The sequence below is a fragment of the Sphaeramia orbicularis genome, chromosome 12 (assembly GCF_902148855.1).
Source record: "Sphaeramia orbicularis chromosome 12, fSphaOr1.1, whole genome shotgun sequence".
Lineage (NCBI taxonomy): Eukaryota > Metazoa > Chordata > Actinopteri > Kurtiformes > Apogonidae > Sphaeramia > Sphaeramia orbicularis.
This window is the reverse complement of record NC_043968.1, coordinates 15,502,779-15,516,224: the sequence shown is the minus strand read 5'-3', so window position 1 is coordinate 15,516,224 and position 13,446 is coordinate 15,502,779. Positions and strand designations below refer to the sequence as shown.

At 39.0% G+C, this 13,446-nt stretch overlaps 1 protein-coding gene across 1 annotated transcript in view; it reads left to right on the top strand.

Moving 5' to 3' along the window:
* The window catches only part of LOC115430341 (netrin receptor UNC5D-like), a 217,099-nt gene that overhangs the window by 149,730 nt on the left and 53,923 nt on the right, over positions 1 to 13,446 (top strand). Inside the window, 2 exon segments of the mRNA XM_030150301.1 lie at positions 9,656 to 9,799; positions 10,040 to 10,143. Of these exon segments, the coding sequence (XP_030006161.1) occupies positions 9,656 to 9,799; positions 10,040 to 10,143 (248 nt within the window).

Below are 13,446 nucleotides of genomic sequence, written 5' to 3'. Positions count from 1 at the left end.
CATTGATTTTTTTGTCTGAAACATTATAACACAATGGAAACTTATTAGACTTATTGCTGTTGAGCCAATGTTTTTGTTTGTTTTCTACACCATGCTGTGTATATGTATAATATTACTGTATGTAGAATATCCATATGAAACATGCTTGAAACAATGCTTGACTATAGATGGTCCCCTACACTAACAGCAGAGTATTACACTTGTCTTTTCTAAATGTAAGGGCCAAAATTTTGTTAATTCCAGACCAAACCAACCCCAAGTGCAAACTCAGCTGTTACAGTCTACAGGGTAGACAAAATTTACAATGAACATTTAGTTGTTTTTTCTCAGCAGGCACTACGTCAATTGTTTTGAAACCAAACATATATTGATGTCATAATCATACCTAACACTATTACCCATACCTTTTCAGAAACTTTTGCCCATATGAGTAATCGGGAAAGCAAACGTCAAAGAGTGTGTGATTTGCTGAATGCACTCGTCACACCAAAGGAGATTTCAAAAATAGTTGGAGTGTCCATAAAGACTGTTTATAATGTAAAGAAGAGAATGACTATGAGCAAAACTATTATGAGAAAGTCTGGAAGATACTATTAAAGAAGAATGGGAGAAGTTGTCACCCGAATATTTGAGGAACACTTGCGCAAGTTTCAGGAAGCGTGTGAAGGCAGTTATTGAGAAAGGACACATAGAATAAAAATATTTTCTATTATGTCAATTTTCTTGTGACAAAAAAAATCTCATGACTTTCAATAAACTAATTGGTCATACACTGTCTTTCAATCCCTGCCTCAAAATATTGTAAATTTTGCTTCCCCACCCTGTACATCTACAAAGAGTTCATCTGATCACACTGTCAGAACTCTTTGTCAAAGTAGATTCTTTCTTTTTTTCCCAATGAGTTCATTACTTAAGGTTCATGTTTTTATGACCATTTTAGAGGAATCCATACTCAGTTGCCATTGATTTTTAGTCGGAAAAATTATAACAGAATGGAAACTTATTATGTTTATGTTTATGCATTTGGCAGACGCTTTTTTCCAAAGCGACTTACAGGGGAAAACCAATCAAATCAATCAATCAAATTTTATTTATATAGCGCCAGATCACAACAAAAAAGTTAGCTCATGACACTTTATATATAGAGTTGGTCAATACCAGACTCTAAGCCAATTTACAGAAACCCAACAGAATACAGACTATTAGACTTATTGTTGTTGAGCCAAGGAATTTTCTGGTTTTCTACACCATGCTGTGTATATACATAATGTTACTGTATATAGAATGTCCATATGAAACATACTTGAAACAATGCTTGACTATAGATGGTCCCCTGGAAGAACAGCAGAGTATTACACTTGTCTTTTCCAGATGTAGGGGCCAACATTTAGATAATTCTGGACCAAACCATCCCCAAGTGCAAACTCAGCTGTTACAGTCTACATCTACAAAGAGTTCATCTTATCACACTGTCAGAACTTTTAGTTATACTAGATTCTTGCTTTTTGCCCCATGAGTTCATTACTTAAAGGGGTCATATTTTGCTAAACCCACTTTTATTAGCCTTTGGTTCATTTATCTGTGTATTCGGACCCTAATAGTTCATAAAGTTTGAATTTGAACCCTCCAGGTGCTGCAAAGCTATCTTTATGTTCATTCCTGCAAAAATTGAGTGGATTTCTACAACCCATTTCAATTCCTTCTTGATTTGTTATGTTTTATAACTACTTACGTCATGACATTTGCACATATAAGGCCAAAACTTCTGATGAACATTTCTCCAAGTATGCCATAATTGTTTGTCAGCAGCAGCGGTTGTAGTCCATACTGAAAATATGTGCAAACTTCAAGCTGACTACCTAAAATGTTCAGTTTTTGGTTGTATTAATGAACTCAAGTGGCTGAATGGGACAGAGTGCACAGTCAACAACCTGCAGGGGGTGGGGCATGAAGTGGCTCATGTGCATTTAAAGGGCCAGCGCTCAAAACCACCTTTCTGGTGTCATTACTCAGAAAAAGGGTTGAAGATGGACGTGTGGAGTTGAATTAATGAAGAATTCAGACCAAAGCATAGCGTTTACAGTTTATGTAGACCACAGGGAAATGTTTTAAAATACATAATTGCATTTAAAAAAGCAAAATATCACTCCTTTACGGTTCATGTTTTTATGGCCATTTTAGAGGAATCCATACTCAGTTTGTCAATGATTTTTTTAGTCTTAAACATTATGACAAGACAGAAACATATGAGACTTATTGTCATCCAGCCAGTGTTTTGTTTGTTTTCTGCCACATGCTGTATATATGTATGATGTAACTGTATATAGAACGCCTTTATGAAACACGGGTCAGATTGAGGATCAAACAGATGAGGATGATTTATAAAGTTCCCTTTTCATCTAAAGAATGATAAAAAAAAAAAAAATAGAAAAAAAAATAAAGTGAAATTCTTCTAATGTTGTTTGTTTGTAGAGCATCCAGCGCTGGCAGACAGCAGTGATCACAGGTGTTGTGTTGTGGGCCTCAGCAGGCTTACTGCAAGATCAATCAGAACAGAACAGGCTTTTCAGAAGGTTTGCCCGAGCTAAAACAGCCAGACAGAGGCTGTACTGGGCTGCTTAACAGGCCAGTGTAAGACAAATAGAGAGTGCACTGAACTGTAAATCACATAAAACTATTATAGCGGTGTCCCAGAATAAAAACATGGACATGTGTATTATGTGTGTCTACTTTAAAACTATTTTAGAAGCAATATTCAATCTTATATGTGATGGATTCAAGGCTCTTTTTGGGTTTGTGTAAGCGTGGGAGGAAATGTGCTCCATTGTTGTAAATCTCTTTGTCTGCTCAAGACAGTACGTGTCTTCTTGGGCAGATGTTGTAAAGCAGTATATAGTTCACTCTATTATTAATATATGTGTGTCCTGACTTTACCTGATCTGAACTGTGAAATAGGACACTGATCTGGGACATTAACGTGAATCCCACCTTAACACAAATGCACCAGAGTTATCTGTCGTAAGAATATCCAAGTCCAAACACTCGGATATTGTTGGCAGTTATTGTGGCTGTGAAGAGCTGTATAGCAAAGGAACCTAATGTAAGACAATCCTGAAACTGTATCCTGAGACTGAAAGGAAAATGCACCATGGGAAGATAAGAAAGAATGATTTGTGTTAAATGAAAGCCCACAGAGTGGAACAGTACTTAACCCATTTTGCGCATGGTTTTGTCACTGATGTGAAATCCAATCTGTGCTTCTGATTTTATTTTCACGTATCATCTTCAAATTGAGTACGAGTATAATCCTTCAATCCAACCCTACAGAGAAAACAAAACAAGAAAAAATCAACATGTTTCAGGAAGGCACGGTAGCTGTAAAGTTTAGTCCGTATTCAATTTGGTGCAAGAGTTTTTATTTGTAATTGCTAAGCCTTTTGGGAAACCGCATGCAGACGAGGCTCGGCTAGATTTCCCATGTAATCATCATTAACCAGATTTTAACCTCCCTTCAGGAAAACAGCAACACAGATAAACTCCTTAGGAAGATTTAAAGAAGCTCTATCATGCCTTTACAGATATTAAATCGTTTTTTCAGCCTGAGACAACCCAGGATCCCACTGCCTGTATGACTCCCTGACCTATCGCAGAAAGTGTATTTTTTTTCCGCACTTATATATAATAAATGTCTCGTCGGTAAGAAGGGTAAGAGGTGACAATAACTGACAGAAGAGATCGTTGAAGGACAGAGTGAAAGAAGAGGAGAGGATAGGAAGAGGCAACAGAGGGGATATCTGTGCCTATAGACTTCAGCTGAAAGGATGATACCCTGATGAAGAGATAAGGGAAAGAGGGGAGAAGGGAGCGGGACGACATTGGAAATGGAGAGGACGATGGGAGAGTGAAAGAGAGGCTGAAAATGGATACTACGTTAGTTTTGTTGAGAATGAGAAGATAGCAGCTCCTGCAGATTTGGTGATGAGGAGATAGAGGCTGAGGGAGAGCATATGAATGGTAGGTGGAGAGGGGAAGTATGGATATCTATTCCTGTTGATGCTTTGTCAAAGACTGACTCCAGTGTTGCGTATTATGATCCCAGCCAGCTGAGAGATAGCATCAACCAGGCATGAACTGAGGACAAAGAAAGGAAAGGTGGGGACAGATGAGGGAAAGTGAGAAGCCTCAGAGTCCCTCGGTGTCACATACTATTAGTTAACGCAAAGGAGGTAAGACAAATGAAGTGGCCCACAGAGTGAACACTACTTGTGGATGCAAAACTAGCTCCTAATAAGCAGAAACATGGTTTCTGGATAAACATAAACAAGGCGACTGGGGGAATGACACAAATAACGACTCGCAGCATTTTAATGGCTGAATTATCATGATTTTTTTATGCACGGAGTAATGCGTCCCTTTGGTTCCAGGATTAAGTATGACACACACAGCTGGGACCAGACTGAAGATGTTGCTGGGAGCATGTTCCGCTTGTCTAGCAGGGTTCGTCTGTGTCTGGCCCTCAGCCAACCCTCGCAGCCCCCACATGCTTTGCTGCACGCTGCAATGTCACATCACACAAACATTTCCCCAAAGCTGGGTTCGCATCAGACAGACGCGTTCCTGAAGCTATATCCATCCACCTCAACCCGCGGCCCACGCTGTGTCACCCACTATGCACACAGCTGCCTCGCAAGGATCCCACAAAACAAATAACGTTGTGAGATTTCCCCTCGTCATGCCGTTAAATATGACAAAGACATCCTGGACCTGCTCGAGCTGAGCCGAACTGAGCTCAGCCAAGTTTTGCAGAGCTTCTTGGATCAGGAGCCACTTGTAGCTGGCATAGGCTGGCTCCCTCAGGGCCTCTTCATAAATTCAGCCAAGACAAAACAATGGGCCAAAGTAGAGAGAAATCACACCACAGGCCTCGTGCCAGGCAGACTAAAAGAGAGACAGAGAGCAAGAACATAAGAGAGGTAGGATGATGAGTGAACATGAACACTGGTTTATCTCTTCCTGACTGCTTTATAGAGGCTACATCAGAGACTTATTAAAGGATGTGATTGAAAGGGCAAGTGGAAGCTGCTCCACCTTGAGGCGTGTTGTCAGGGCTTTTGTGGCGCTTCGTCAAGAGCCAGTGGCACGAGCCTGAAGGGCAGACGAACTGAGAGGCAAAAAAAAAAGAAAATAAACTGGCGGCGAGGGACAGGCTCATGGAAGGAGCTGAACAGATCTTTGTGTTTGTGAAATGACCACATGTCATCAACGTGACCAGTTAGTGGATAATTTCTCCCACACAGTGTCACATGGTGTCATTTCATGCCGATTGAAACAAGGGACTAAGCTCTTTGATCTGGGCCTAATGTGAGGAATATCAGGAGTGAGTGTCTTTTTAGTTTTTCCTCCTTTGTTTATTTTGCCTTTAGCAAAAACACTGTGGCCCTCACTCAAACAGATAATAGCCACCCGTCCATGTGGGAGTCTATTTATTACTATTTGTGTTTACATGGGGATTCTTTTCAGAACAGTCTTACATTTGCCAGAGTAGTTGCAGAAAGGGTCACGTTCAGTTTTTACCCTCGGCCCTCGCCACAGGGTATTGTCATCAGTTCGTCGTCTGTCCATCCATCTGTCTGTCTGTCCATATGTGTAAAAACTTTGGTGTGGACTGAAGGCCGAGGGTTTTCAAGTGCGGGCACGTTATGTTTCTGTTACGTGGTCACAAGTGTTCTCAGAGTGTACGTGAATGAGAGTTTAGGGGTGAAGCTCCTCCTCATCCACCCTCTGTGGGTCACTGTGGCTGCTTTAAGCATAAAACCTTCCACGAGGAACAGTCGACTGTTGTTTATTCATTAGCTTCTTTTTTGTTCATCATTAATAAAGATGAGGAGTTCTGATTGTGGGGAAAAAAAGGAGCTTTTGTGAATGTAATTGTAATGTGTTAAAACCCTTTCTCTCTATTGTAGAGTTATCATTTTTAAGGTTACAACAATTGCTTAAAAAGAATTTTCCATTATAAATGACATTGTCAGAGATGTCTGAGGTTAGGAGTAAATTAGTCTTTGTAATTAACTTTAAGGTCAGTATGAATGGACATTTTTACTACACTGGTCAAATATACGTGTTGAGGAAGGATTTTTATCCTTGGTGTCAATAGACAAGTACCAAACTGAAGCACAAAGCTCCACTCATTTTGAATGTCAAACTTTTCACACAAAGTGTGAAATATGGTCTGAAGCTTAAAGAAACAACTAGCAAGTGGGCTCTTCAGCTTTGATTTTTTTCCCTCTGTGTTTACAGTCAAAATGGTACAGTGGAGTTGATGAAGAAATGCAGGACTAGACTTTAAGCCTGAAGAGTTGAACATGAATGACTGAAGCTTAGTGTTTCCCTTTGCATTCACATCATCCTCACTCTTATTTAACAAAGTGAACACACTGGAGTGTGTAAGGACATAGGCTATGGGTTGTACATAATATCAGTCAGTCAGTGCAGAGGATTACAGTGCTGAGAGTGTTTTACATTTCTTCATTAGGCTCCTTTTGATAAACTTTCATTTCATATTATTAGTTTTCATTTAATCCTTGCCCATGTCTAAGCTTCTGTGTGCAGCGTACAGCATGATGGCAAAAAGCCTGTAGAGAGACAACTCCTTTACAAGTGTGGGGCGGCATAATTAAGCAGTAAACCACACGAGGCCGAGGTTTACAGTGACTTCTGAACAGCTGCTGTGAGATGGGGTGTTAGGCAATTCTAGTCAGATGCTAAAGGAATAAAATGGGTTAAGCATTTATTGCCTAAAAAAGAAGGATGTAAATGTGTGAAGTTCTTTGAAACTGTTAATGACTAATTCTTACACTTTAACCATCAGTTGGTCATTTGTGACTTGGGGGCTAAGCAGCTAATTCGAAAACCCAGTATGAGCAAACACAGAGCACTCAGTTGTGTTTACAGTCTTGGTTTTATTCACCTGATGAATGTTCGTGAAGCCTTGACTCATTGTTGTAACATCTGAGAAAAGTGTCTGACTTTTTCAATTCAATTCAACTTTATTTATAGAGCACATTTCATGCACAAGACAGACTCAATGTGCTTCACAACAGGTATATAGCATAAAAATATAAAAAAAAAAAAAAAAAAAAAAAAAAAAGACAAGGTTTAACAGAATTAGTTGGATATGAAAACAAATAACAGTCAAATAAACAGTAGAAGAGGGGAATGGATTAATATAAGTAAATCTTCCACAGATGCCAAGCAATGATTTATCACTGATGTTCCCTCCACTTGTATGTATTTATTTGATCTAATATAACTGTAAAAGAACAGAAATCTACGGCCATGTTATATTTGTAATTAGCCTAATTTTACATATGTTTAATTAGCATCGTGTTTTATTTTTGGACTGCTCTGCCGTCACAGTTTCAGAGCTCACTGACACTTGTGCATGTGTTTATACAGTGTTCTGTAAATGGGTCATTGGTCAGAAGGATACAAGAATGCAAGAGTCATATGTGTAAAAATTATGATTGAGATGCTTGTGGGCATGTGTGACAGAAGGAGTCTAACAGTCTAACACTCTGAGTGGCATGCTGTTACTCTGTGAAGAAAAAAAAAGAGGAAAAGCTGTTATGTGACTGATCAGATGGCAAAGTGGTAGAAGACGGAGTCAAGAGGAAGCTTGAACAAAAAGAGGAGACAGCGTGATGGATCAACTGGTACACAGAAAGACAGAGATGTCATAGCTGGATGTCGCAGATCTAAAAGCTTACTGCCACACCCTGATTATATGGAGGTTTGTCATTTGTTTAGTCATGAGGAACAAAAGACACACCATAACCCTGCAAGAATATGATCAGATGTGGCTGAAAACCAAGCCCAGGATGAGGTTTGAGTGGAAAAGGAGGAACCAGAAATAAGGGCACAGAGAGTGCAGTGATATGCAAACAGAGTCAATTATTACCAGGAACTGAACCTGATTCATTATTGTTAAAAATAACATAAGAATGATTAAGTGGTAAAAGAAAAGAAAAAAAAGGCATGAAATGATTTTGCTTCAAAGATGGAGTGAAACAGTGATGAGCTATCTATCGAATATTATTGAAAATAAACATGTTTCCTGTCACCCTGTTTTCCTACTAAAAATACAGCCTGAAAATATTTAGAAAAATTAATGTGGGGCCTTTGTGATCCATATTATGCGTTAAATAGTGTTGAATATACTGTCCATCAGGGAGTAAAGCGGTAATCTTCTATTCATCTTGTTCAGTTTTATTTAACTTGTGGTTGAAATGCTGTTGTGTTTTCTGTCAGACGTAAGGACAGGTTTTCCAGTAAAACACAGCCCTCAGCCTCAGAAACTCCAGGCAGACTACTGCTGTATTCAGCAGTGCATGAAGGGAAGCTTGTGAACAAGTTCAAGCAGACAACTTGAATCTTGCTGCTACACCCAGATATAATATATTCTACTCTTTGCAACTAATATCCAATGCACACATTGCAATAAGGCAGGCTATTTTAGCTGCTGCTTTCTGCTCATTTTTTACTCTGCTTACGCTGCTGCTTTCCCTACAGCTCACTGCAAACATCACTGCATTGCCACTGCTGGATATATATGACATTTATTATCAGCACCACCCACACCCAAGACGCCATAGGTCCAAAGGATTTTTTTTTAAAGGCTTTAGTATTTTTTTTATTGTCAGTCATCATTTTTCCTCTTGACATGCACCCTTAGTTGTTCATAACTCTGTATTTTCATATTAAAAATTCAATTCAAGTTCGCCTGAGTGGAAATCAGGTTTCTTTGTGCCAGGCAGACATCACATACATTGGTTGAAAGCTGCAATTTCCTAGATATCCAATAAAGCCACCTTATTACACATTAATGGTCTGAGCTTGTCATCTGTTGTGCAGAGTCTGGCATAATTGAAGTACCAGGCTTTTAAATTCCCATCAGTTGTCTCAGAGAATACAAGACTCACGCCTAGCTCATTATGAGCGCCATCACAGATGATATACAGATATTAATGAATGACCTGCCTGACATTAAGTCAAAGTTCCGCTGCAGAAATAGATTATTTGACTGCCATAGAAAGAATGTGTTTAGAAGCAGTATTTAATTGCACTGTGTTGCCTCTCTGCTCTACTTTAAATTACAGCCCCTTCAAATGTTTTCAAAGAATAAATGAGCTCATAGTCTCCCTAAAAACAAAAACAGCCTGATGTGTCCTTCGTTCCTGTTAATGCCGCCAATTGAAAGCATTTAGTGTCAGCTGTGTGTAAATGAGTGTGTTTTACAGGTACTTAATGAGCATATAAATGCTCCCTGACTATTGCTGTATGACTAGTACTTGGATTACTTGCTGCCTGTTTGCTAAACTTTTGACAAAGGTTTGTCAAAACGACGTGGCTTAAATAATTCAGACTGGTCAACGGCTATAAACAGTTTTTTTCCACACAAATCCACAGTGTTTCTATGGATTTATTAGCAGCTTCTCATCTTTCTCCTCCTGGCAAATTGTAGATCTGTTTACTGCAGATAATCTTATCAAATTCAAATTTTACTCGTCACCCGTCCCTGCAAACCTTCTTCTCTTTGATTGATCGTCTGTGTGATGTAATGAAAACTAATCCGTGCAATCAACCATCTTGTCTGCAGGGCTGAAGATCCGCGAGGTGATGATCAACGTGTCCCGTCAGCAGGTGGAGGACTTTCATGGTCCGGAGGATTACTGGTGTCTATGTGTTGCCTGGAGTCACCTGGGAACGTCCAAGAGCCGCAAGGCAACTGTCCGGATCGCATGTAAGCAACTCCCAGTTGTATTGTCACAGAGATGCCAGGCTGACCTTACAGTCTCTGATAAGGTCATTCATCTAGAAGATTTATCAGGAGGCATCTTTTTTTCATGCTCATGTATGTTTGAGAGAGGCAGGAAGGTCAAATGTGAAATGGAATTCTAATGTGCATGTTTTGGTGCTCCTTCATGCTGATGTACTGTATGTAGTAGCTGTTTTTAATGCAGGTCATTATTCTGTTCCCCAGACCTAAGGAAGAACTTTGAGCAGGACCCCCAAGGCACTGAGGTGCCTCTGAATGGCATGATTGTGTTGCACTGTCGTCCCCCAGAGGGAGTGCCCGTGGCTGAGGTGAGGGCTTCTTCCACTTCAAACAAGTAACATTTTCTCATGGTTTGCCTGCAGCAGAGCTGTCGTGTGGTTTACTACCAGTGTTTTCATAGTGCAACGTGTGGATACTACAATCAAAGAAACACTACTACTACTTTTTTTTCCCTCGATATAGAACATGTCAGAGCTTCAGTTAATGAGCTGAAGATGCCATTCCTTTAGTTTCTCGTACTCACTTCATTCAAAAAGAAATCATTCATATGCCTGGAGTTATATCTATCCACACGCATCACTGTGTTCTCTGTTTGCTACATTCTCTTGTAAAAGGATGCGGTGGTATGACTTATTTAGCTGTCATGTATTCATTTCACTGTTACTATCACTCTCCCTCTCCCTGTGTGTGTGTGTGTGTGTGTGTGTGTGTGTGTGTGTGTGTGTGTCTGAAAAAGCGTGCCTGTCATTGCTGTTTTAATTTTTACTATGAATATAAAATAAGGCTGTAGCGGACAGTCCTGGTGAGTGCTGTGTGTTTGTTGTGCTGTCCTCTGATGTTGCGCGCCTTCATGTGGAGGCTCAGCAGGCAGATATGTCAATATCAAAGCCTGTGTGCCCAAGCATCTGAAACTCTGCATTTACTTAAAGGCGCAGTCCACAAGCTGAAACATAAACAAAATGACAGCTAAACCAATATTAAAGAACGCAAGTTTGGGACCTGCTCACACAGTGACTGACAGGTCTGTCGATACACAGACTAATAGCCTATTGAGCTGGTTACATTTCTGTGCCTCTTCACCAGTGACAGCCGCCAGCAGAGGCATGTTTCCAGGTTGTTTGAACATTCATTTGCCTGAAGGTTCCTTTCGCTGGAACTCAGTCTATTAGAATCACATTCTTCACCGGTGACACAAATGTTCACAATGGGCTGAAGGATGATCTGATGAAAATTGGAAGGTCAAAGGTCAAGGTTAGAGAACACATTTATGACCATAACGGTAAAATTCATGCACTAATTCTAATTTTAATAACAGCACAAAATGCTGATTTCGGGACATTTTATATCCAAAAGGTCAAAGGTCAACTGCACTTCAACGGCCATCACTTATTGATTTTACTAGATTTGACACGCAGTGCAGGTTAAATACATATAAAGTCCATTTGAGTGGTTTGCATATATATATATATATATATATATAAATTGTTTTTTTTTTTTATTTATTTGAAGTTATTTGAGGTATTTAAAACATGTCATTTGTTCTTTGTTGCTTCCTGTGTAAGCTGATCTGTGACCAGCATTGGACAGCTGCAGGTTGTTCAAAGCCGTGGGTGTATTTAATGTGTTTGAGAGCAATAGCTGTTGTTAAAATAACATTTTATTTCTCTGATTCTCTCCTCTCTCTCTTTCATCATCATTACCTTAACAATCTCACTCTCTCTGTTTGAACAGTATGTGAACATTCCACAATCTTCCTGTCAAATCAAATTATGAGTAACTAATGTGATTCCACCACCGTGCACAGTCGTACAAGCAGCTGAGAACAACATATGTCCATGCATTTCTGTAGGATGGTCACATGACATGCTGATGCTTGGTACCTGATCATGTGACTGTCTGGTGTTTCAGTAACTGACTGAGCAACCAATAGTTTGTATGGAGTCATACTCGGAAAAATAGTCTGTTTTAAACTAACAGCAGAATGTCTAGGGTTTTATTTCCTGAGCTATTGTGAATATCCTTCAACCCTTGAACATAGTTATTAATTATCATTTAAATTAGTTCTTTTGAGAAATTGTTACCTTTTAGCTGATATCTAATCTGAAGGACTTTTGTGGTTATGAAATTGAATTTGCTCTTCAATATATAGGCCTGGGTTTTGTTCTTATTTCCTTCTGTGCAGATTAGAAATCTGTCTTAAAAGCTGACACTCAGGTATGATAGTCTTGATGGTTTAATTGGAAATCTGTGGCTCACAGGAATGAATCTGTGTTTAAAGGTAAAAAGCAACAGTTTCTGAATCTAAATATTTCTTCTTGCATTGATTCTCCATTATTTCTGTAATTTTTATATTTGAACAAACAACATACTATTTGAACAACAAATTAATACAAGTTTTGCTCTTATGAAGAAAAACTGTGGTTAATCACAATTAATTACGGCAAATTGTATGATTAATTAATTACTTTTTAATTGGTTAATTTCCCTAATATGAAGTGCAATTAAAAAGACCCTTTGTATAATGTATATGCAGACCTACTCTGCAAACAAATGTTGGTAAGTAGTGTGATATTTTCTAGCAACAATATAATGGTTACAATATTTTTCAGTGACAGAATATTGCATTTGCTTTTTGTTCCGATATAGCAAACATTTTGGTGTTTACTACAGAAAAAGTCACTAGAGGCTTTGAAAAAGAGACACTGGGTGTATGTTAATGCGTTGTTAAATACAGACGAGAGTCAGGATTCAGTCTGTTGTCTCCAGTGTCAAAGTCTTTTGCTTTTTACACAAATCATCCACTGCAACCAATCTCTCCTGTAGGTTATAAAAATGTAACATTTCATTCACTTGTAAAAAACAGTCGCCTCTGAACATAATCCAAGAGGCTTTGTTTGTCAGGACACTGTAATTGTGGAAGAAATAGGGTAGTATATGAACAGAATTTATATGAGACAAGGTTGGCTGAAACACAAAAGCAAAAGAATAAGAATGTCCCAATATGTTTTGGCTGCAGAGTGTGAATATACTTGCATTTTATAAATCCCAGGGATTGTCTTTGCTCATCCATGTTTTATTTTTTTTTTTTTTTTTTTCTCTTGAAGATGACCATGGACCTGTATAGCACACAAAATGCACATAAAAGAGTGTGTTTGTGCACTTGAAGTGTGTGTGTATGTGTATTTGATGTGTGTGATGAATGATTCAGCTCACACAAATGGAGCATTGGTGTACCACGAGCCTCCCCCATGCATTGTGGTCATCAAATAGGCAACTCCTCATGCATTCATTAATGTGACTCCGGCTAACAAAGAGAATGGTAATAGTAAATAATGCAGGGACAAATCCAGCTCCCTCTAGTATGACTTGCACCGAGGAAAAGTGCTCTCATCTAGAGTTGAGGGATGTGACTGTACTTTTTCTTTTTTCCTGACTGTAAGCATTGCTGAGAGGTTAAAGCCTTTTTTCTTGTAACCAACACTGTGAAATTTGACTCAGAGAGAAGCTGAAGCTCAGCTACAGTTTAAGTTTTAAGGAATTGAGGTCATGCTGCAGTGTGATCTGTTGAACTCTATTTGTATTCCGAGGCGTATTTATTTTGGTCATGCCGT